Source organism: Eulemur rufifrons, chromosome 30 (genome assembly GCF_041146395.1).
Source record: "Eulemur rufifrons isolate Redbay chromosome 30, OSU_ERuf_1, whole genome shotgun sequence".
NCBI lineage: Eukaryota > Metazoa > Chordata > Mammalia > Primates > Lemuridae > Eulemur > Eulemur rufifrons.
Genome location: NC_091012.1, coordinates 143,569,847 through 143,595,192, shown reverse-complemented (window position 1 = coordinate 143,595,192; position 25,346 = coordinate 143,569,847). Strand labels below are relative to the sequence as shown.

Sequence of the window (25,346 nt, the reverse complement as noted above, 5' to 3'; positions counted from 1 at the left end):
ATGTAAAATACACTGTACGGAGATAATTCCTGTGTACATATATATTTGGTAAGTTGAGTGTGTATCTAATATTCCATGGTGGTGTGAACTAAAATAAAATTTTAAGGCTCACCCCTGCCCCCACTGGCTGACTAATGGGACCCCCTCGTGGCCAAAACAAATACCCTAAAACTAAATTGCCTGCCAGGAGGAGGGAGGTCCGACAGGCCTTATCATGCCCCCTCCCGCCTTGGGGACATCCTCTGTAACCCATTAACAGGCCTAAGGGTTTGCAAGACCAACTTGCAGGTCCTCAGTTTACACCACAAATCCATGTCGGGTGGCTCGTCTCTGATAAACAGCAACTATGTTAAAGCATTCCAAGCCTTTAGACAAAGCTTCATGTCTTTAACCAATTACAAGCCAAAGAGTCTTTAAACCCACCTATTGCCTGTAAGCCCCCACTTCGAGATGGCCCACCTTTTTGGGCCAAACCAATGTCCACCTTCCATGTATTGATGTATGACTTTACCTGTATCCCCTGTCTCCCTGAAATGTATCACACCAAACTGTGACCCAGCCACAGCCAGTCCACTTGCTCAAGGCTTCCTGGGCGTGGCTCCGGGTCACGGTCCTCAAATTTGGCTCAGAATAAACCTCTTTAAAATTATTTTACAGAGTTTGGCTTTTTTTTCCCCTGTTGACAGTGGCTTTTAGCAAGAGCCACTCACGCCCACGGGGTGCCCTCTTTGGAGGCAGGGACTTTTTCCAGTTACAACGTACGTGTCTCCACGACAACCAACCTGTAGCTTGCTACATACTGACAGCTGCCGAACTGACGAAAGCGTTTGCACGCTCTTTGCTCTGTTAAGAAAACGTGCACATTGCTGAAATATGAAACGAGGTTAATCCCAGCCCTCTAATGGAGAAACTGGGAGCATTTGCAGTTAAAAAAAAAAAAAAAAAAAAAATCTCTTCCTGCCTTTTGATTCTACTGAAGTAGTAACATCAATGCCCCGTCGGGGTCAGTGGGGCTGAAGGCCTCGGGTGTAGACCAGGCTGGCCTTGGGTGTAGACCAGGCTGGCCCCGGGCGGCTCCAGGCAGCTCTTCTCCGAGCCCAGGCAGGACGGGGCACCCCAGGCCCCAGAGGGCCGGGCGAGGCCTCAGGGCTCAGGACACACCGGGCAGAGCAGGAAGCCCAGATGAGCTCAAGCTCTCGGGGCCTGCAGCGGGCGGTGCCGCGAGGGCCTGGGCTGCCCGAGCCCCGGTTTGTAAAGCCGAGTTTCAGCCACGCAGCGAGGCCACATCTGGGAGCCACCGCAGTCAGACACGGGAGGGGGAACCTGCCCTGAGGACCCGGCACTCACCGGCCCTTGGTACACGGCAGCTGTGAGTCGGAAGTAGGTGTCGGGGTTAGGACGTTGGAAGTAGGTGGCGGGGTTAGGACGTGCAGACCAGCGGCATCGAGGGAGACTGGGACGCCGTGGGACGGGGTCACGGCAGCCACACACGCCCAGGCTTTTGCTCGGTTTATTCTGCCGTCACGGCGATGTTCTCTCTCGCATTCACACTGTCTGCAGACCGGCGTCTGGGCCCGAGGCCTCCCTCAGCCTGGGGACAAGGTCCGCACGGTGTCTGCCCGCACCGCCCGGTCTCACGGGGCGACTCTGGTGCCCAACATCGCGGCCAGGCCGTGCCCCGCGGGGGCCACCTGCACGTCCCGGAAGCCGTGCTGCTCCAGCAGGCGCAGGTACTCGGCCAGGCTCCTCTCCCTGTCCCGGGGCCGCAGCAGCCCGTCCAGACAGCGCGACAGGCCGGCCCGCGCCTCTCTGTGCTCCGCGTCCCCGACGGCTTCCACCAGCAAGAGGCCGGCCCCTGGGGGGGAGATGCAGACAGCTGGACCGGGATGGAGGGGGACAGAGGGCGCTCGGGGACGGGTGGGACCCGCGTGGGGGACATGGCTACATAGATGACTCACGAACACAGACAGAGACCAGGCGGGGAGAGGGAGGAACAGACAGAGATTAGGTAGATCACGAAGGAAGGAGAGAGAGAGAGAGAGAGGACAGAGACGGTGACAGAATCAGAGGTCCCCAACCCACAGTGAGTTGCCTAATTATTCCAGTATACATTGCAATGTAATAATAACAGAAATAAAGCGCACGATCAGTGGAATGTGTTTGAATCATCCCAAACCCACCCCCCACCCCCGGTCCGTGGAAAGACTGTCTTCCATGAAAACGCTCCCTGGTGCCACAAAGGTTGGGGACGGCGCAGACAGATGGCAGAGGAGCTAGATAAAGAGGGAGGGAGAGAGAGAGAGACAGGGGGCGGACGTCCCGTGAGCCGCCGAGCCCAGGGCTGTCCTGGTGCCACGGGCAGGCACAGGGCTGTGGCCCGGCCGCTCCCTGGACGGAATTCACTGCGCTCGGCAAATATGCCGGGAATTCTTCCTGAAGCGCAACACGGCACCCGGGACGCAGCTGGGGAGAACACCTCCGAGGCGCCCCCAGGGACAGCACGTGCCACGTGGGGAACCGACTGGCGTCCCAGGCCCCAGCTGCCGGGGGCAGGGTCAACACCTGCCACCCCCAGCCCCGAGGACGGTTTGCATGAAGACGGGACAACGTCCCACTTTGAGCTGTGGGAAGTGTGTTCTCTGTGTGTGTCTCTACATGTATGTACACAGTTCAGCCAGGAGCAACACAGGTTCATTTATACCTGGATTTCCTTCCGCTTCTGCCACACCAGAGACAGCAAGGCCCACCGCTCCCCTTCTTCTTCCTCCTCCTCCTCCTCAGCCCACTCAGCGTGACAATGACAAGGACAGAGACCTTTATGGTGACCCACCTCCCCTTCATGAAGAGGACACATATTTCCTCTTGCTTATGGTTTTATAGCATTTTCTTTACCCTAGCTGACTTTACTGTAAGAATGCCGTATAGAATGCATCTCACGTACAAAGTATGTGTCACTCCACTATTTATGTCACCAGCGAGGCCGCCAGTCAGCGGTACGTGATTGACACTTCACCGCTGGGGGGTCAGAAGTTACACGGGGGTTTCTGACTGTGCCGGGGTCAAGGGTCGACTGTGTGTCTATATATTTCCTCCCAAAGGGATGTGCTTTGCTGGAGGGCACTGAGGTGTCCGCGGGCTCCGGCCACAGCCTTGAGCAGCTGTTTCACGAAGATCCTCAAACCTCACACACCACAAGGGGCCCCGGGTCTGGGTGGCTTTTTTGGCAGAATGAGGCGAGGGAGGTGATAGAGTGTGACAGACGGTGGGTAGACGGATACATGCGTGCACAGGTGACAGACGGGTGACCGATGGCTGGTACCTGATGGGTGAATACGGACCGACAGAGCCCAGGTGGGGAGAGGGAGGGAGGGAAGGAGGGAAGGGAGGGAGGCAAGGGAGGAGGGAGGGAGGGAGGAGGGAAGGGAGGAGGGAGGGAAGGGAGGAGGGAGGGAGGGAAGGAGGGAGGGAGGGAAGGAGGGAGGGAGGGAAGGGAGGAGGGAAGGAAAGAGGAAGGGAGGAGGGAGGGAAGGGAGGAGGGAAGGGAGGAGGGAAGGGAGGAGGGAGGGAAGGGAGGAGGGAGGGAGGGAAGGAGGGAGGGAGGGAAGGAGGGAGGGAGGGAAGGGAGGAGGGAAGGAGGGAAGGAGGGAGGGAGGGAAGGGAGGAGGGAGGGAGGGAAGGGAGGAGGGAGGGAAGGGAGGAGGGAGGGAGGAGGGAGGGAGGGAAGGAGGGAAGGGAGGAGGGAGGGAAGGGAGAAGGGAAGGGAGGAGGGAGGGAGGGAAGGAGGGAAGGGAGGAGGGAGGGAAGGGAGGAGGGAGGGAGGGAGGGAGGGAAGGAGGGAAGGGAGGAGGGAGGGAAGGGAGGAGGGAAGGGAGGAGGGAAGGGAGAAGGAAGGGAGGAGGGAGGGAAGGGAGGAGGGAGGGAGGGAAGGAGGGAAGGGAGGAAAGAGGGAAGGGAGGAGGGAGGGAAGGGAGGAGGAGGGACGGAAGGGAGGAGGGAGACAGAGAGAAACAGACCCCAGGCCCCGTTGAGCCGACAATCGCATTGAGAACCGGTGGAGGAGAATCCACATCACGGGAAGAAAGTAACTTTGGGACAGCGAGGGACAGGGGCGGGAGGTGGTTTACATTTGCGCTTTCCTCTTGTTCGGATTAACCGGCGCGATCCCAGGGACGAGGGCTGCAGAGACAGTGAACCAGCAGCAGAGTTTTCCGCGCCGAGTCTGATTTCCGTCCCAGGCATGTAAGTAAATGCGCAGTGAGCGAAACCGGGATGGCGGCGTGTGCGCTGTTCATTCCTAAGTCGATTTCCAGGTCGTGGGCGCGGAGCCCACGGACTCGGAAGGCTTGTAGTGAAAAGCAGAATCTCCCGTCTGGAAAGCGACGCCGCGGTGGGCTGTGGCCGTCGGGCCCGCCTGGGGGGTCTGCCCGTCCCTGCGGCGTCAAGGCTCCTGGCTCTCCACCAACCCGTGTGTGTCTGCGGCCAATTCCCGGCGTGCGACGTGGCTTCTGGCCTCTTGGTCCTGGCCTCCCCGACGTGCCGGCTGCTCCCTGCACCCCGGTTTGCCGCAGTGCCGGCCTGGCGCCCGCCGCGGGCTGAAGGGCGTCCGCGCTCCGGCTCTGCGGGGTCACGTTCAGGGCTCAGGGCAGCGTCCCCTGAGGGGCTCGTCTTGCCCCCGACGTCACTCTTCCCCCTCGACTGTGTCCTCCGATCCTTCTATTTCTGACTGCTGATTTCATTTCCAACGCCTCGTTTCTCCCTTTTCTCTTTCTGCCCGAGTTAAGCTTCCGTCCCGTCTGCGCCATTCGGCCCAACGCCTCTCTGCATTTTTCTCTTCTGTCGCCAACCAGCTGTGTCCTGGACGGACACCCAGACTCCGCCTTCCGCTCTCGCCGGACGTGTCCGTTCCTGTTCTCACGAATTGTCGCTTTTTTTCTCAGACTTCTGTCCGCTTGACCTTGGCCTGGGTCGGCTCCTTGGAGACGTTTCTGCACGTCCTGTAAGTCCTGGACGTTGGAGCCGTGGGGACTCGGACTTCGCGGCTGCTGGTGTCTCGGACGTGGAACCCCGTCCCCGTCGGCAGGGGGGGACCCGGGGCTTTTGTCCTGAGCCGGGAGCCTGCGGTGGCTCCCAAGCCGCCCCGCCCGGCCCTGTCATGGGTTGCGGCCCGTGGGCAGGGCCGGAGTCCGGCAGATTTCACGTGGCCATGTGTCTGGGCCACGGCACCCTGAGATGTGCTCAGACGTTCACCTGAGAAGGTGCGTTTTGGACAAGATGAGGGTTCCGATCCGTAGACTTGGAGTAAGGCGGTTTCCCGTCCAGGAGAGGTGGCCCGCGTGTCACCGGGGCAGGGAAGGCCGGGACGCACACCGGCCATGGGGTCCTCCCTCCTGCCCGTCTGGTGTCCCGCCTGCTCTGGCCCACGGGGTGACGCTTTCTCTTCCTGTCCTTCACCTGCCCAGCCTGAGGAGGGGGCGGAGGGGGCTGGGCCAGCCGGACGCCCCACTGTGCACCCTCTCCGACCCGCCTGACTCAGGCGACCTCCCGCCCCGGCCCCTGGGCAGCCGGCCTTGCTCGTGGGGAGGGACGGCTCAGACCACAGGAGGGACGGGAAGGGACGTCTGCGTCCCCGTGGGAGATGCTTTAGGACAACTGCCGACGTCCAGGGACAGACGAAGACACTGAGTAACCGCGTCCGGCCCAGCCTGGGCCTGTGCGAGGGACCCGGCCCCCGGTCGCCCTGTCTGGGCTCCTCAGGCAGCAGGCGCAGGGCAGCCGGGACAGTGGCCTTCGGGGAGGCAAAACGTGCCACATGCCCCGTCCCCAAGTGGCCTCGCCCCCCCCCCCCCAACACACACGTCCCCCTGTGCTAGGACAACCGGCCGACGTCTCCTTGGGAGGGAAATGGGAACAGACAGCGTCTCACTGTGTGTCCCCTCGGCGCAGGGAGCTACTGCTGACTCACGGCTGGAAGTACACATGTCCCCAAACGTCCCCCAGTCCCTGCAAAACCACCGCACACGGCGTTTCGCCCTCGCTCTGCAGTGCGGTGGCGAAGCTTCCCCGGAGCAGCGGGGGACGGAGACAGCACTGTGGTGTCCGACACGGACCCTGAATTGCGGAACAGTCAACGCCCGGAGCCACCTGGGGACCCAGGCACAGAACATTGTCACCAGCATCCTTGACTCAAGTGCCGGCTAAGCCGAACGACGCTCTTTTTAAAATTCACTCTCTGGCTTTTGTTTCATCGAAAACCCTCTTGATGGTTTTTTTTTTTTTTTTTTTCAAAGAAAGGGAAAAGGAACAAGAGGGGCGTGTTCTCACCTGGCGCGGCGGCGTCCGCGACCCGGTGGAGCAGCGTGTGGACACCGTCGTCCGGCCACCCGTGCAGGACCCCCGACAGGACGTACAGCTCGGCCCTGGGCAGGCTGTCCCTGAAGACGTCACCTGGTGGGAAACAGAAGGGGACAAAGCTGTCAGGTGCGGGAGCCGAGGTCCTCGCCTGACAGAACGGGGGACGGCGCCCCAAGACCTCCATTCGGAAGGTGGACGAGGGACTCCGGACGGAGGCGGGAGAGGCAGGAGGAGCCCCCGGCCAGGCGGGCAGGGCCATGACACGGGGTGTCCTGCTGCAGGGGAGCCTGGCCGGCACCGTTCACGGCACCCACTTCCGGCTCTGTGTAAGGGAGCATCAGCCAGGGGGGTCCCCGGGAGTCCCGGATTCGGGCAGCATCGGAGAGCTGCCTTGGGGTGGGGTCTGTTCGCACCACCTTCTAGAACTGCTGAAATAAAATGATGCCCTGCCACGGTGGGGGAACTGTGTCCCCAAAAAAAGACACATTCAGGTGTGAGCCCTTGTACCTGTGAATGGGGCCTCATTTGGAAACAGAGTCTCTGCAGATGTAATTAGTTAAGAATTGAGATGAGACCCTCGTGGAGTAGGGAGGGCCTTAAACCCAATGACAGTGTCCTCCTAAGAGACAGCAGAGGAGACACAGACGCAGAGCAGAAGCCACGTGGAGACGGAGGCAGAGGCTGGAGTGACGCGGCCACAAGCCCAGGGACGCCTGGAGCCCCCAGGAGCTGGAAGAGGCAGGAAGGAGCCTCCCCTGGAGCCTGCGGAGGGAGCGCGGCCCCGAGACACCTGCGTCTCACACTCCTGGGCTCCGGGACTGGGAGGGGACACATTCCTGTTGTTCTAGAAATTGCTGTGAGGCCCCGGTGTGTGGGGCTTTGTCAGGGCCGCCCCGGGAAACCGAGGCACATACCGAGTGCTGGTAGGCACCTGCGGACACAGAAACCTGTCTGTTTATTCCTGTCCCTGCTTTGTTCAGGAAAGGGTCGGATGCAGCTCAGGGAGGAACCCAAAGCGGAAAGAGAAAGGAAACCGTGAGATGCGGGAAAGGAAAGTGGGGACGGGGAGCGCACAGAGCCGGGTCTGCCGTGCACCCCGACAGCTGCAAGGGGCGTCTGTGTCTTTAAACTCCAGCATTTGTGTTCCCGCACACCCGGCAAAGCAAAGCACCGCTGGTCCCCGTGCTGCTGGCCTGGAAGCGTTCGGGTGGCTGCCGGTTCATTTCAACTGGGCAGGTGTGCAGAAGGCTTGGGGGGACACAGGGACCCCCGCACTTCTGCCCGTGGGCAGCGCCATGGGCTGAAGGCGCCAACTCCAGGAGGTCAGGTCCGTCCTGTCAGTCCATGCCGGCATCGACCGCTGATGCCAGGAAGTTCTTCCTTGAGTCTAACCTGACGCCTCCCTGTTACAGCTCTTGAGTCACTTCCTTTTGTGGCCGTGGTCAGTCACAGATCTCAACTGTCCCCCATCCACACAGCCCTCCAGACTCAGTACTGTGAGTGCCCACACACACAGACACGCACACGCAGACACACGCATGACACGCACATGCATACCCACACAGATACACAAAACACATGTATACCGACACAGATACAGAGACATACACATACAAACACACCAGACAGACGAACATGCATGCGGAGATACGTGCACACATAGAAACATACACAGACATACATACACACACGTACAGACTGAGACATAGGCAGAGACAGACACACAGACACACACCACACACAGACATGCACACACAGATGCAGACATACCACGCACAGACGCACACGAGGTACATACGTGCACAGACATGTGCATGCACACACGCACACAAACACACACACACAGAGCCAGGCACCCCACACACAGAGACGAACGAGCCAGGCACAGCGTCAATACGCAAAGACAAAGCACAATTTACCCGCCAGGAAGCTGATCCGCGCCGTCTCGGGCCCGCCGGGTTGAAAGCGGGAGGCGTGCTCGATGACGCCCGGGAGGTCGAACACGGTCACCTGCAGACGCGGGTACTCGCGGGCCAGCTCTCGGGCCAGGGCGCCCGTGCAGCCTGCGGGGAAGCAGACACGCTCTGCGGGAGGGTCCTGCCGGCGCTCACAGGGCCCCGAGGAATCCCCAGGGTCCAACGCAGCACAGCCGACATGCTGTTCAGGGCCAGGCGCTGACGCCCGTGCCGGACAGGGAAGCCAGCCGGTGGGGAGACCTCGGGTGTCCCAGAGTTGAGACCGTGTGAGCCGGTGCTGGCGCGTGTGGGTGGGTGGGGGCAGACGTGCAGGGGAATCATTACAGCCCAGGGCTGGGGAGCTGTTCTCCTTCCTTCTGCAGAATGCAGACGCAATGGCCGGTGCTGCAGCAGCTACTTTGCCTCATGAGGACAAATGCCGTGCAGCGGATGGGGACATACAGCTGGCAGCGTGAGAGCCCTCTCAAATCCCTGATCCCATTGTCTCCGACCCAGGGAAGGCACCCTGCTTCTCCAACCACTGTCCAAGGGGTGGGGCCTGGGCTGGGGCGCGTGGGAGGGTGAGTGGGGCATGAGACCTGCTGAGAGGAGCACAGGGGCTCCACGGTCCTCTCCCCCCTCATTGGCTGCCAGAAAGGGCCCTATAAACTCTAGGGGCTCCCAGGCCATCCCCAGGAACCTGCCGGAACGTGGGAACATGTGCCCAAGACCTGGGACTCACCCTGGCCCAACTTAGGTCCTTACGTGTCCTGCACACAGACAAAGGCGATTCACGCGTTGCACGAGCGGGTCAGATGCCCGTGGCTTAGTAAAAGGAAAGACACGCACGGAGCTGTTTGCACCTGGGTCCTGGTGGGAGCTACACACCTCCCAGGTGGCAGGCGGAGGAGAATCGGGACAGGTCGAAGGCCGTGGCCGCGGGGCGCGCGGTCAGCGTGGCGAGGCCGTGCGTGGCCCCCGTGAGCCGCAGCTGGTCCTCCTTGCTCTGCGGGGGGGCGTCCTGCAAGAGACCCGGGTCTGAGCAGGTGCCGGAGCAGGCCCGGGCGTCCCACAGCCCCCGGGGGCAGCTCTGTGAGGCCCTAAGATGTGAGGCCACGGCGGGCACGGGAGGGTAGGGGCTGTGGGGCACAGGTGCGGCAAGCACCGCTGTCTGTGAGGGGTGGGCCGGCCGGGCAAACCGGACCACGAAGCCGTGGGCGTCTCCCGGGCAAACCGGACCACGAAGCCGTGGGCGTCTCCCGGGCAAACCGGACCACGAAGCCGTGGGCGTCTCCCGGGCAAACCGGACCACGAAGCCGTGGGCGTCTCCCGGGCAAACCGGACCACGAAGCCGTGGGCGTCTCCCGGGCAAACCGGACCACGAAGCCGTGGGCGTCTCCCGGGCAAACCGGACCACGAAGCCGTGGGCGTCTCCCGGGCAAACCGGACCACGAAGCCGTGGGCGTCTCCCGGGCAAACCGGACCACGAAGCCGTGGGCGTCTCCCGGGCAAACCGGACCACGAAGCCGTGGGCGTCTCCCTTGCGATGGCCCAGTCTGCCCCGTACCGTGAGCTGCAGCGGTCTGAGTGTCCCAGACACAGGGACGCTCACCCTGGGTGCTCCCGGCTGCCCACAGACAGCTCACGGGAGGGAAGCCGGGGACAGGGACCACAAAGTCTCCCCAGACACCCTGCTTGGCTGTCGCCACGCTGCCCTGGGGGGGGGGGTCTCAGTGGCCGGCTCCCCTGAGCTATGCCAACCCCCCCCAACCCCCGGCTGGCATCACCTGGCTCCCGGGGAGCTCAGCCCCATCCTGCCCCAGGGCTGCCGCCAGCCGGGTCCGCCCCCGAGGCTGCCCCTGCGCACACGGTCTGTCTCCAGCAGGTCCATCTGGAGCCAGTCTCAGCTGTCTCTGTCTCTCGCTCTGTCTCTGTCTCTCCCTCTGTTTCTCTGTCTCTGTCTCCCTGTCCCCCGACACACACACCTGCCTGAAGCCCCCCCCCTCCCCCGGCCTCATTTCTGCCCCAGGTCACACACGATCTGACTCAGCGCTCAGCCCCCCACGTGCCGGGCAAACGCTGCCTGGGAGGAGCGAGGCTGTGCCCACCAGGAGTCCCACCCAGGCCCCTCGGGCACAGCCCTGCAGACCCAGACCCGCCGCCTGCATAGGGCCCCAGAGGACACAGGGCAGTCTCCGCGTGTCACCCTCAACACGCTCCTCCCCAAGGAACAGGCGGGAGAGGAGAGGCGTAGAAAGCGCTTTGCAAACCGTGGCCCTGAGTAAGCCAGCGTCTCTTCCGTTTCCACTTAGGGGAAATGGCATGAATTCCAGGCAACCAGCTGAACCCCTTTCTAGGAGGAAATTCTTTTTGTGGGTGCCACGGGATGACAGTGGGGACCGCCAACCCCGAGCTGTCCCAGAACAGAGCGAAGCAACAGCCGCCCGGCGTGAGATCCGAGCGTTTCATGCCCAGAGCCGGGCGGCCAGATTCAGGTGCGTTTGACCACGAGGGCGAAATGCCCTGACTTTGCTGAACCTGACACTGATGTGGAAATGGGGACGGTGACAGTGTCCCCCCAGCCCCCGTAGGGCCGTGATGCAGAGTGGGAGGAGGGAGCCCAGGCTGGTGCTGTCTGCCAGCCCCTCATAAAGTGACCAGAGCTGTGGCCAGTCAGCCCCACTCCTGACCCCCAATGTCCCCCCACCCAGACCAGCCATCTGGGATCCCCCCTGAGGACTCTCGGCATCGTAAGGCAAATGCTCAGTGGCTTTCTAAGTGGCTCGAGTCATCCTCAGGCCAGAGACGGATTCATCAGTTACCCACAGAGCCATCTGCCCACGTGCTGCAGCAAAGGCGTGCCGGGGAAAGGGAATCTCGGGACGCACACTACCTGGAACAGATCTGGCGCCTTCCTTCCCAAAGCCCCGTGGTGTTGGTCAGTTCCCTCTCGAATGGCCAACTCCAGGTGCGTAAAGAGATTCCAGGTGTGCTGGTCGTTGTACATGATGAAGTCATGCAGGGAGTGTTCACCGTCTGATACCAGGTACAGATTCGAGGAGTCTGTGTTACGGTAACCTGAGGAAACAGGGATGGTCAGGTGATTTCCTAAAAAGAACACCCACGCACACCTGACCGAAAGGGTAAGAAACTGCCCAGCATCATTGACATGTCAAAATAAACATCATCTATCTGACTACAGCAAACTGTACAATTGAGTTGGCTTGATGGGGAAACAGCACCGACCCAGCCCTAGCTGCCGACGGCTATGACTGTTCCCCAAAGAGGCTGCATTGGCCACGTGGTCAGTGGCCACGCTACAGTTCCCAGTTCTTCCATCGAACACCAGCTGAGGTGTTGCCATGGAGGCGTTTTGTAGGTGTGGCTAGCACCTACGTCAGTATGACTTTAAGTAAAGGGGATAAACTTCCGTAACGTGGGAGGGCCTCGTCCAACCCACTGAAAACCCTAAAAGCAAAGACTGAGGTTTCCTAGAGAAGAAATTCCATCTCCAAGATGGCAGCCCCGCTCCTGCCTGAGTTCTCAGCCTGCTGGCCTGCCCGGTACATGGTGGACTGCCACCATCGTGTGAATCCTTCAAATAAATCTCCCAGTGTGTATCTTAGGGGTTCTGTCACTTGGGAGAGCCCACACTGATGCAGGGGTCTTCCCCCTCCACCCACTTCACACCCAGCTCAGCTGTCCATGGGACGCAGCCCCCAGCCTCCCTTCCAGAACGCCCCCTCCTACAGAATCGGAGGCTGGGAGTTACAGGTCTTGGTGGTAGAGACCCACAGCTGTAAACAGATGGCCTCACTCAAGTACAGTCATCAGAAGTAAGAAATGGCCCTGTGTCGTGTTAATGAAGAAACAGTATCACATCTACTGAGGGGCAGAAGAGCCCGTGTAGACATGTGGGAACTGTCCCAGGGCTCAAGTGGACAAAGCATTTGCAAAAGGAGTCAGAAAAAAGCTTCCAAGGTGGCAGTGGTGGGATCCATCCATCTATGCATCTACCTATCCATCCACCCATCCATCCATTCATCGACCCATTTATGCAACCATTCACCCATCCATGCTATCATCTATCCATCCATCCACCCATCCGACTATCCACTCTCCCATCCATTCATCCATTCACTCATCCATCCATCTATCCATCCTTCCACCCATCTACCCCTCCATCCTTCCACTCACCCATCCATCAATCTATCACCTACAAATCCATTCATTCATCCATCCATTCATCCTTTCACCCATCTATCCTTTCTCCCCTCCACCCACCCATCCATCTATGTACCCATCCATCCATCCACTCACCCACCCACATCCACCCCATCCATCCTTTCACCCTCTACCCATCAAACCATCCATCCATCTACCCATCCACCTACTCATCCATCCATCCATCCATACATATATACTTTCACCCAAACGTTCATCCATCCACCCATCTATCCTTTCACCCATCCAGCCACCAATCCATCTATCCACCCACCCATCTATCCATCCATCCACCCATCCATCCATCTTTCCACCCACCCATCCATCCATCCACATATCCATTCATCCATCCATCCATCCATCCACCTATCCATCCATCTACACATCCATTCATCCACACACCCATTCATCCTTTTTCCCATCCACCCACCCATACATTCATCTACGCATCCATCCATCCATCCATTCACCCACCCACATCCACCCCATTGATCCTTTCACCCTTCTACCCATCAAACCATCCATCCATACATACATACATACTTTCACCCATCCATTTGTCCATCCACCTGTCCATCCTTTCACCCATCTATCCACCCACCCATCTATGCATCCATCCTTTCATCCTTCTATTCATCCATCCATCACTCTATGCATGTATCCACCATCCACCTGCCTACATACCATCCATCCATCTACCTACCCACCCATCCACCCACCCATCCATCTCTCCACCTATTCACCCACCCATCTCACCATCCATCTATCTGTGTATCTATAAGCTCTATTGATTATTGATCTATGAATCTATCACCTATCAATGGCAGTGGTTCCTAACTGGGCGATTTTGCCCCCGGGAACACTTGGCAAATTCTAGAAACACCTGTGGTTGCTATGATTAGGCGGCAGGTGCTCCTGTTACCTGCTGGTTAGAGCCCAGCGATGCTGCGCAACACCCCACAGTGCACAAGACACCCCACCACAGAGCGTCATCCAGCCTGAAATGTCACTTGTGCTGACGTTGAAAAGGCTGCCTTGGCATGGAAGAGTCTTGTCACCTCTGTGTCCATCACCTGTCATCTCTGTCATCCACCTACATCGATATATCTATGCATTTACCATGTCTGAATCTGCCCATCCACCCATCACATGTCTATCAAAATACATAAGTAAATGGCCAAACATGTATGTTTGTGTGTGTGTCCTGTTGGCTCTGACTCTCTGAGAACCCACTCTGAGAGCAGCGCCCGTGGTCGGGTCTCTCTCTCACCATCCTCTGCCTCTCACCCTTTTGGGGAAGAAACATTCCCAATGGGTGGACGGTCTGGCCACCCCACCCTTGCCTGCCTCCATGCCAGGCCACCCTCACTTGGTGACTTCCTCCCGCCTGCAAAGAGTGTTGCAGATACTGCCACACCCTGTCACCTTGCTCGGACTTCTGCAGGAGCCCCAGGGTGGTGCAGACGTCCAGGAGCCTTTCGGTCCCGCACACAGAGGCGTCCACTTTGCTGGCAATGTCCACAGCCTTCCGGGGTGCCTCGTCCTTCAAGAAGTCAAACAGCTTCAGTTTGCAGGCGGTGAACAGGGCCTGTGTGTGAGACACGAGGGCGGTGAGACTCGTGCGGGGACCTGTCAGGTCCTCCTTTCTCCCACGGACCCCGGACCGGAGGCCCAAACTGTCAGAAGCATTTAAGTTGTCAACTGAGCCTTCTTCTGCAGAGGACAGTGTGGAGCCACAGGGTCTGGTCCTCGGGGAAAACAAGGCATACACAAGGTAAGAGCTCATGAGTGAATACCACGCAGGAAAATGGCGCCTTGGGAGAAAAACCCACGTGCTGCTCTTACGGGCTGAATCATGTCTCTTCCCAGAACCGTGTGCTGAAACCCTGACCCCCAGGACCTCAGACTGTGGCTGTGTTCGGAGATGGGTCTATATAAAGAGGTGCTTAACTTAAAATGAGGCTTCTAGGGTGGGCTCTGATCCAATAGGACTGGTGTCCTTCCAAGAGCAGATTAGGGGCTCCCAGCCCCTTCTAGGAGCCCGTCCCCAGGCACATGGAGTCCCCACGCCACTCAGCACACCTGCCCTCCCATGACAGCAAAAACCTTCACGCCTGCTCTTGCCCTGAGACACAAAAGCCTCCTCTGACGCCTGCGGGCTACGTGAAAGGCCCAGTGCTGGGCCGTGTGTGCTCCACGCGAGAGGTGACGGCAGGTCCTGGGGCTGCCCGGGCTCCACCTGTCCCCAGGTTCTGTGGCATCCGAACCTGGCTGCCGGGACTGCTGCGTGGTCGGCCCTGCAGGCCAGGTGGGAGCACAGAACTGCTCAGCCTGTCAGACAGCAGTGTCGTGGGCTACAGGGGAACCACTGAATTACGACTTTTAGGGAAATTAGAGAAATTGAGGTGCAATGTGCCCTGACTGCTTTATACCACCTCGTCACTAGCTGTTGTGTCTCCTGATGGTGAGACCAGGGAGAGTGGCCCTGCTACCCCGTGTCCCCTGGCCTGTGCCCCCCGCACCACGCACCCTACCTCTGCTCCCCGAGAGACACCCCTGCACAGCCCCCAGCAGGGAGAGCCGCACCCCTCCTCCATCTGCCCCCGGGAGCCCAGAGCTACAGGAGGAGGAAGAGGAAGAGGAGGAGATGAAGGAGGACCAGAGATTGAGTGCCCACCGGATATAGGGGCCCATCGAGCAGCCACTGCCCGGCGACCCCAGGGCGGAGAAGGCACAGGCCACCTGTGTGGACAGGCTCTGACACGATCTGCTCCCCAGCCTGGCCAGGCTGCCTGGGCACTGCTCGGACGTGTCAGTAACCGGCTGCCCGTGAGGGATGGACCAGATGGGAACAGGCGCCCGGGAGCTCCAGGCTGGGCCTGCTGGTTCCTGCTGCACCCAGGATGCCCTCCTGCTCGGACAGCTGCCCGGGGTCATGGGGTCATGAGGTCACAGGGCATGAGGACACACACCCTGACCCTGTCTGCTCTCCAGTCACGTGGTGACCGAGGTGAAGTCCACCTGCTGTCCAGCCAGCGGGCATCAGGGCACCCCGAGGTTGACGTGCCGTCAGCAATGCAGCGTGGACCCCGCTAGGGTCATCTGAGACCTGGGTACCCTCAGAATCACAGTGGCACTGTGGCCAGGCACCCACCGCGCCCCCATCACACAGCGTGGCCACACACGCTGGTAGGAACCTAAGCACAGAAGTCGCTCTCTCTGCACGAAGCCACTTAGTGAAGGGAGGTCCCTGACCCCAATGACAGGTGTCCTCATAAGAGACAGCAGAGGAGACACAGACGCAGAGGAGAAGCCATGTGGAGATGGAGGCAGAGACTGGAGTGAGGCGGCCACAAGCCCAGGGACGCCTGGAGCCCCCAGGAGCTGGAAGAGGCAGGAAGGAGCCTCCCCTGGAGCCTGCGGAGGGAGCGCAGCCCCGAGACACCTGCGTCTCACACTCCTGGGCTCCGGGACTGGGAAGCAATGAATCCCTGTTGTTTTAAGTCACCAGGTCTTGGTCATTTGCTATGGTGGGCCCAGGGACGGACACGGGTACCTTTGATGCTTTGAAGCCGTCTATCAGCTCTAGAAGGTCCGCTGGGAATGGGGGTGGTTCCGCCATCCTGTAACCATCTGCCTTGGGTGCGCCCCCTGCCTGCTGGTCACCGCCGGCCGCAGCCCCGTCCTGGCCTCTGCCCGCCTGCCTCTGCGTGGGCTCCGAGCCGCCGGCTTCCACGTCGCTCAGGTTCTCGAAGGTGTCCACGGGCGGGATGGAGTCCTGCCTGGCCCGCTGCAGGTCCTCCCGGCGGGGCGGGTAGTACAGCTCCACCAGCTTCTTGCAGAAGTGGTTCAGCGGGAAGCCCACCACGTTCAGGAAGTCGCCGCGGATGTACTCCACCAGCATGCCGCCCAGCGCCTGGATCCCGTAGCCGCCAGCCTTGTCCCTGGGCGGGAGACGGCAGGGTCAGAACCGGCTTCCTCCGATGGGGCGTCCTAGGGCTGGGGCTACACGATCGATCAGACGGATGTCACGATTACAGCGGATCCGGCCAGTGCTATCCCTAGGTGGCTTCATATCGAGGAGGTCGGTGCCAGGCTGAAGGTCAACTTTATGTATACATTTAACGTGTGTGACATTTTGATAGACATGCACACTGTGGAATGATTCCATCAAGCCCCTCACCCTATTCCTAACATCGCATCAATACCTTTTTTTTTGTAGTAAGAACACTTATGATCTGCTCACTCAACCATTTTCTTTTTTTTTTTTCTTTTTTTTTTTTTTGAGACAGAGTCTTGCTCTGTCACCCAGCCTAGAGTGCCATGGAGTCAGCCTAGCTCACTGCAGCCTCCAACTCCTGGACTCAAGCCATCCTCCTGCCTCAGCCTCCCCAGCAGCTGAGACTACAGGAGCGCACCACCATACCCAGCTAATTTTTCTATTTTTAGTAGAGACAGGGTCTTGCTCTTGCTCAGGCTGGTCTCGAACTCCTGACCTCAAGCAATAATCCTCCCCCCTCAGCCTCCCAGAGTGCTGGGATCACAGGCAGGAACCACCGTGCCCGGCCTCAATCATTTGCAAGAACACAATGCATCTTTATTAATTACGGTCGCCAGGCTGTACGATACATCTCCTGAACATCTTCTTCCTAACTGAAATGTTGCAGGCTTTGGCCAACATGTCCCCAACCCCGCCACCCCCTGCCACACTAGTCTACTCTCTGTTTCTGAGAGATCAACTTTTTTAGATTCCACATAGAAGGGAGACCATGGGGCACTGGTCTTTCTGTGCTGGGCTTATTTTGCTGAATGTACCCTGGGTTCATCCATGCTGTCACAAATGACAGGATTTGCCTTTTATCTTGAAGGCTGAGAGTGCCCCGCCGTGCGCATGTGGCCGGGGTCCCACATGTGGCCGGGGGTCCCACACGTGGTTGGGGTCCCACACGTGGCCGGGGCCCCACACGTGGCCGGGGTCCCACACGTGGTTGGGGTCCCACATGTGGCCGGGGTCCCACACGTGGCCGGGGTCCCACCCGCGGCCCTGAGACTCACATGGGCTCCCCGCTGTGGATGTACTCCCAGAGCAGCTCCTCGGACAGCTCCGAGAACTTCACCCTCGTTTCCTCGTAGAATTCGGAGACCTCGGCGTCCAGCTGGCCGTCTGCAAGAACAAAGTCCTGGAGGTGAGGACACACCTGGAGGTGGGTCTGCGGGGACAGCACCCCACACCAGCTGTCCTGGGCTGCAGTGTCTCCCCCAGATTCGCATCCACCTGGAACCTGGGAAAGGGAGGTCGTTTGGAAAGAGGGTCTTTGCAGATGTAGCTGAGAGAAGAGTCTTGAGAGACACCATCCTGGATTAGGAGGTCCTTAAACCCAGTGACAAGTGTCCTCCTAAGAGACAGCAGAGGAGACACAGACGCAGAGGAGAAGCCACGTGCGGACAGAGGCAGAGACTGGAGTGACGCGGCCACAAGCCCAGGGACGCCTGGAGCCCCCAGGAGCTGGGAGAGGCAGGAAGGAGCCTCCCCTGGAGCCTGCGGAGGGAGCGTGGCCCCGAGACACCTGCGTCTCACACTCCTGGGCTCCGGGACTGGGGGAGGGTGAATCTCTGTTGTTTAAGCCCCCAGTTTGTGGTCATTTGTGTGGGGCTCCCGGGACACCCACACGGCAGCCAGGTGTTAGAAAGGTCTGAGCTGTGGGTGGGACATGAGAGAAAAGTGGGAAGTGAAGCGTCCAGTGGCCCTGCATTCACCGCGCGGCAGGTGTTTTCTCCCCCAAAAGGCCCAGCACGGACCAGAGAGGGTCCCGGTACCCCGACATCTGCCGCCCACGGCGGCCGTGACATAGGAACAGCAGGGCCAGGTGCTCAGAATGTCTCAGCGTCCTACCCCAGACTTCAACATCTCTCAAAGTCGCTTTAAAGACAGTTCCTCAGTATTTTTGTTCCTTTTTCAAAAAACTCTTTTGTTGTGGCATAACCTACTCACAGCCACAGGCGTCCAAAAGGTCTCAAAAGAAATATGTGGAAGGGTCACGTGGGACGGACTTTTTAAAACTGACATATAATAATTGTACACCAGGTTGGTGTCAGAAGCATCCTGTGCGAGTCTCAGGTAAACTGCATGTTTTCATCTTACCTGGACGCGTCTAGGTCAGACGACAACTTTCCCCGGTAGGACATGAGCGAAGCGCCCAGTGTGGGGGGGCGATCGGACTCCGACGAAGCCCCAGGGTCCCCCCCAGTCCCCCGCGTGCCCCGGTCCCTGGGGCGGGCGCAGGTGAATCCCGCGGGCGGCGCCGGTTACCTTTGCTGCTGCAGTGCACGATGGCCACACCTGTGAACACGCTGTGCTCCTTCCCGCTCAGCCTGCAAGACACAACCGCGCCGTCTCTCGTGGGCGCTATAAAGAGAGTTCCTGGAAGGGGAGGAGGCCGGGCCTTTCCGGTAGGGGTCTGCTGTGTGTCCTGGGACCAAACGAGATGCCAGCTCTGCACAGCCGGGAGGACGGGGCAATGTCCGGCGGCACCAAAGGTCGGGTACGGGCGTGGGGCACTCGGGGGTCAGTGCCGTGGAACCCCGGCTGAGCACCACCTCCCTGCTCCGTGAGCACGAGCTCGGCTGCACGGAGCTCCCCCCGGGGAGGTGGCCGGACGCGACGGCTGCTCTGGGGCCCAGAAGACAGGAGACAGGAGTGAGCAGGACACAGAGTGCAGATGGCTGAGGACGGGGGTCAAGGCTCATGGCCGGCCAGCTCCATCCTCATGTCCCTGGGAAGCAGGACCTGCAGCCCACCCCTCCGCCCCCCCCCCCAGGTGTCTCAGCCCAGAACTGTGGCAGGAAGGCCCCGAGGCCAACATGGGTGCCCACCTGGACAGCATCCTGTAGGCGTCCTGCTTGTCCACCGGCTTCTCCAGGATGAGCCCCGACACGGCCTGGGGGACGACAGGTCCGCAGCGCGTCGGTCCCCACCCCCCCAGGCCACACCTGTCACAGCCCCGCCGGCCACTTTTAAGAAGTCACTTCTGCCGTGGACGTGGAGTCCACACAACACGCACCTCGCCAGCTATTTTAAAGTGAGCAATTCAGGGGCATTCACCGTGTCGTGCGACCCCCACCTCTGTCTACTTCTAGAATGTTCTCAGCACCCCAAAGGGAGACCCTGTACCCATGAGCACTCCCTCCCCAGCCCCTGGTGACGCTGAATCCACTTTCTGTCTCGGTGCAGTTGCCCGGTGGGGACATTTCACGTAAATAGCGTCATAGAGGGTGTTTCGGGGCCGGCGTCTCTCACGGAGCTTCACGTCTGCAAGCTTTATGCACGTTATAGCCGGAGCCGGAGCCTCACTCCTTTTCTGTAATGTTCCATCGTGTGGACAGGCCACATCCCGGTCCTCCACTCACCTGGGTGGACACGGGGGTGTGGCAGCTTTGGGCTGCTGTGGACAAGTTTTTGTTTGAACTCCTGCGGTCAGTTCTTTTGGGTTTATGCCTAGGAGTGGATGAGGCATCTGCTCGGGCGGCCGTAACAGGGTCCCACAGACCGGGCGGCTTAAACCACAGACATTTGTCCTCTCCCGTCCTGGAGGCTGGAAGTCCCAGATCCAGGGGTCTCAGGGCTGGTTCCCCCTGAGGCCTCTCTCCTGGGCGTGTAGACGCCGTCTTCTCCCTGTGTCCTCACGGGGTCGTCCCTCTGTGCCTGTCTGTGTCCTCATCTCCTCTGCTTAGAAGGACACCAGTCCTGTTGGATCAGGGCCCACCCTAGCAACCTCAGTTTACCTTAATCATCTCTTTAAAGACCCGTCTCCAAGCACAGCCCCAGTCTGAGGTCCCAGGGCTCCGGGCCTCAACAATTCCAGTCATAACGGCAGAATTGCTGGGTCACAAGGTAATTCCATATTTAAGCTTTTGAAGAACCCGCATTTTCACTTTTTAGCTTCCATAGAGCCAGGTGTGGTGGCACGTGCCTGTAGTCCCAGCTACTGGGGAGGCTGAGGCAGGAGGACCGCTTGAGCCCAGGAGTTGGAGGCAGTGAGCTATATGATTGCACCACCGCACTCCAGCCTGGGCAGCAGAGCAAGACCCTGTCTCTAAAGAAAGAAAGAACTCTCATGGAGACTTCTTCCCCCATTAGCTAGAAACAGAGTTTCCTTCCTGCCGGCAGGCACACGGGTACCTCAGACTTTAGCCACACAGAGCAAGGTGGAGCTCGAATCACCCCATCCAGTGTTTCCTGCCCCTGCACTGCTTGAAATGTTCAAATGTGCCGCCCTTTGCAGTGGAGCCCGACCCCCCCGGGCCAGGCTTGCCGTAAACTGGCTGGGAGAGCAGCTTGGAGGAAGGTGGCTCCAGCTCCGCAGAGAAGCGGCAGGGCGGCTCCCACGCACAGCACGCTCCTCAGCGTCCAAACACACCCTGCAAGTAGCATCGCGCCTTGCAGATGCTACGTCCGAGAGGTAACCCCTGGCACCTGGGACCACGGCCTTACTTGGAAACGGGGTCTCTGCAGATATCATTAGTTACAGTGAGGTCAGACGGGAGCAGGGTGGGCTCCAGAGCCACCGAGGGGCAGCCGTATCAGAAGAGGGAAGTTTGGACACAGACACACACAGGGGAGAGAAGACTACATAAAGATGGGGGGCAGAGACTGGGGTCATGCGGCGGCCACCAGCCAAGGATTGCCGGAAGCCATCGGAAACGGGAGAGAGGTCTGGAACAGACTGCCTCCCAGAGCCCCGGGAAGGACGCAGGAGCCCTGCTGACATGTGAATTTCGGACTTCTGTCCCCCTCCGACACTCCGAGAGAGCCCATTTCTGTTGTTGGAGCTACCCGGTGAGTGCCACTGTGCCGTGCCGTCTCCGGGAAAGGCGACACCCCAAGCACACAGGCAAAGTGCATCCCGTTCCCCGGGGGGTACCGGCTCCTCGAGGCCGCGCTGCCTCGGTGAGGATCTGAAACAAGCTTCCCCCGCCCCCCGCCAAGAACACGCAAACCAAACTGGAGGCTGCGCAGGAGGAAGACTTACCACGATGGTGTCTGCGCCGATGACCACGTCAGGGGTCCGGAGGTCTTTCTGCAAGACAGCCACACTCAGACTCAGAAGGGAGGTCCCCGTGCATCCCACACACACACTGTCACTTCACACTACGGGCGTGGAAAAGCATCGCCGGGACTTTGGGACGGGCTGACCTCGGAAAGCCATTCTGGGAGCTGTGAGTGCCCCGGCAGGGACATGAGTGTGTCTCCGCGGCGGCCACCGCCCCGCAGGCACCAGAGCGGGGCCAGAGCGTGCGCGAGGCCGGGGCCTGCTGGGGCTGGCTGCGTGGTCAAGCGTCGGGGACGGTGACCTGCCTGGCACTCCCCGGAGCAGCCAGTCGGCCCCGCTGGGAACTGTTCACACTTGTTCCGGGGTGTGGCTGGTACAGTTCCAGGTAACGCTGATCTGGGGCCCAAACCCTCCCCTGAGCGATCCTGAATTATGGCCAAGAGGTTTTGACCCGCTCAATGTACCAGCCAAAGGTACTTAAGATGATAAAACAAATCCAAGTTGAAAATTCAACCCTGGGGCCGAACGCACTCGTGTGAAACATGCACCCCACTTTGGCCTTGCTTTGCCCCTAAATATGCGTCTTACCAAGTACGCCATCACCAAAAACCAACCATCGCTACTCATTTATCCATAACGATACTTACATTGTAGCATTAACTCTAATGTATCTATTATGTGAATCGCAATGCTATGTCACATGGTAGCGCACAGTTACAGATGAGCTACGTTAATCCTACACCCTAAATCAGGGGCGCCCAACCTGCGGTGAGTTGTATCATTATATGTTACAATGTAGTAACAAAAGAAATAAAGTGCATGATAAATGTAATGCGCTTGAATCATCCTGAAACCACCCCCGTGCTCCCTGGTCCCTGGAAAAACTGTCTCCCATGAAAACGGTTCCTGGTGCCAAAAAGGCTGGGGATCTTTTAGGGCCACTGCCGTAAATGATACTATGAACAATGTATCACATTAGAACAAATAGTGACATTAATATATAAGATACATTAATTCTACATTTTAACTGATATTATGTTAATTGCAATAGTATATTACAAAACACATAGTAATGGATAAGCTACATTAATGCTATACCCCAAATGACAGTCCTATATTAATTATAAGAGTATGTTACATGGTAGCATATGGTAACCGATAAGCTAAGTAATTCTATAATTGATACTATTGCATTAATTGCAATAATATATTGCATAGTCACACACAGTAATAAGCCATAGTAATTCTACATCATAAACGATACTATATATTACATTATAACACCCAGTAATAGATAAGGCCCATTAATTCTATGTTGTAAATAATACTATTACATTAATTAAAATAGTATATTACATTATAACGTAAGCAGCATTAATTGCATATTATAACTGACATTTACTTATAGACTTTATATTAAAAACCTGGACTGGGCGCAGTGGCTCACGCCTGTCATCCTAGCACCCTGGGAGGCTGAGGCGGGAGGATCACTCGAGGTCAGGAATTCGAGACCAGCCTGAGCAAGAGCGAGACCCCATCTCTACTAAAAATAGAAAGAAATGATCTGGACAGCTAAAAACATATACAGAAAAAAATTAGCTGGGCATGGTGGCGCATGCCTGTAGTCCCAGCTACTCGGGAGGCTGAGGCAGGAGGATCGCTTGAGCCCAGGGGTCTGACGTTGCTGTGAGCTAGGCTGACGCCACGGCACTCCAGCCTGAGCAATGGAGCGAGACTCTGTGTCAAAAAAAAAAAAAAGAAAAAAAAAAACCCTGAAAACCCTCTCGTAGCAAAAGAACTTTGGAGGAAGAGGGTCCCTTGCCTGGTGCATCCTATTGGCCACCTCCAGGGCCTTCTGCCTGGCGGTCTCCACGGCGTACGCATACGGGGTGGAGAACGAGGCTTTGTCCAGCTTCTCTTTAAACCTGGAAGGAACCACTTCAAACCTCAGACCCTGCAAGAGAAGAAAAGGGGTCTAGCAGGGTGACACAAGAACCCAAGAGCACTGAAGGGAAGGTGCAACATTTGCAGAAAATATGATTTTTCCTACACTCTCGCGCCCTCCCCCTGGCAGCGACCAGGTCCGTCAGCTTGGCTTTTACTACGTGCCCACACCCGGTTAGGGGCTGGCCAGGGACTGACCCTGGGCCCAGCCCCCGTAGACCCGCAGGGAGGAGGCCGGGAACCAAGAGGCTGCAGGGGAGTATTGATTGGGGTAAGGGGCACAGCGCCAGGGAGGTCAGAGGGCTCCCGGGGGGCACGGAAGGTCAGGGCAGCCAACAAAAGGGCCCTGCACACGCAAAATTCAACAGAATTCCAGAAATGGTGGTGTCATCATGGTCCACTGATACACAGGGGAGAGACAACAGCTCCTGGGGAGGCCTGTGTGAGTCTGGGGTACAGGAAGGCAGACCTCAGCCATGGTGGGGTAATAGCACCAGTGAGGGCCCCCACCCCCCACCAGCACCTCAGGTGGGGGTCTGTGCCTGCGTGTCACTAGGTCCCTGGGACCCCATTCCCTGGACCCCAAATCACATAGACCCCTTCCCTACAGCCCCGAGATCACCTGAAGCCCTTCCTAACAGCTGGCAGACCCCCACCCCAGCTAGGCCCCAGTCGCTAGGCCCCCACCCGGGCCACCAGGTCTGTTCTGGTCACTAGTGGTCACTAGGTCCCTCCACCCTGGTCACTAGTGCTCACTAGGTCCCCATGCTGGTCACTAGCAGTCACTCGGCCCCCAGGCTGGACACTTGTGGTCACTAGGTCCCTCCACCCCGGTCACCAGTGGTCACTAGGTCCCCATGCTGGTCACTTGTGGTCACTAGGCCCCCACCTGGTCACTAGCAGTCACTCGGCCCCCAGGGTGGTCACTTGTGGTCACTAGGCCCCCACCCCGGTCAGCATGCCCCCACCCGGGTCACTAGGTCTCCCCTGGTCCCTAGCGGTCACCAGGTCCCTCCACCTGGTCACTTGTGGTCACCAGGCCCCCACCCGGGTCACTAAGCACTCACCCCGGTTACTAGGTCTCTCCCGGTCACTAGCGGTCCCTAGGTCCCTCTACCCTGGTCACTAGCAGTCACCAGGCCCCCCACCCCGGTCACTCTGCCCACACCCCGGTCACCAGCGGTCACTGTCCCCCATCCCGGCCCGCCCCCGCCCCCGCCCCCGCCCCCGCCCCCGCCCGCGCACCGCGTTGCTGAGGATCTCGCGGCGGCGCGGGGACGCGCTGGCCAGCACCACGCGCTTCTGCAGCAGCTTCCCGATCACCGGGCACAGCGCCATGGCAACCCGGACCCAGACACTCAGAGACCCCCGACCGGCGCGCGGCGCAGGCGCACTGCCGCTCGCGCAGGAAGGAAGGGGCGGGGGGCGGGGCTTCCACGGGGCGGGGCGGGCCTCCGCGGCCGGGCCACGCCCATCCCAGGACACGCCCCTGCCTCGTCCTTCCTCCGCGGGGAAGCCCCGCCCCGCCCCATCGAAGCCCCGCCCACCGCCCTTCTTCCCTCGCCCCGCCCACGAGGCCGCCGCTCTCCCGCCTTGTCCGCCGGGACGTTCTGCGCCTGCGGGGCTGGGAGGGGACTCGGGCGGGTTCCCGAGCTCGCGGGGACACACGCGCAGAGGTGGGGGGCCCCGTGGGCGTGGTGGGAGTGCAGACATGGGGTTCCCTGCGTGCGCAGTGGGGGGCTCAGATATGGGGGTCCCCGCGGTTGGTGGGGAAGCAGACATGGGGGTCCCTGCAGGAGTTGGGGGTGCACACATGGGGGTC

General features: G+C 59.3%; 1 protein-coding gene across 2 annotated transcripts; it reads right to left on the bottom strand.

Annotated features, from left to right (window-relative positions):
* Positions 1 to 1,420: 1,420 nt before the first annotated feature.
* On the bottom strand, positions 1,421 to 24,917 carry ASMTL (acetylserotonin O-methyltransferase like). 2 transcript variants are annotated; one of them, XM_069463209.1, is made up of 13 exons: positions 24,770 to 24,917; positions 23,403 to 23,534; positions 21,560 to 21,607; positions 19,404 to 19,468; positions 18,841 to 18,902; positions 17,586 to 17,694; positions 16,087 to 16,474; positions 13,956 to 14,118; positions 11,200 to 11,384; positions 9,195 to 9,327; positions 8,271 to 8,414; positions 6,322 to 6,444; positions 1,421 to 1,855 (listed from the first exon to the last, which is right to left on the bottom strand). In XM_069463209.1, the coding sequence occupies exons 1-13, from the start codon at positions 24,860 to 24,862 to the stop codon at positions 1,635 to 1,637; spliced, it is 1,866 nt and encodes a 621-aa protein (XP_069319310.1). In that variant the 5' UTR covers positions 24,863 to 24,917; the 3' UTR covers positions 1,421 to 1,634. The 2 variants fall into 2 exon arrangements, with proteins under 2 accessions (XP_069319310.1, XP_069319311.1); XM_069463210.1 differs by lacking the exon at positions 21,560 to 21,607.
* Between the last annotated feature and the right edge of the window lie 429 nt (positions 24,918 to 25,346).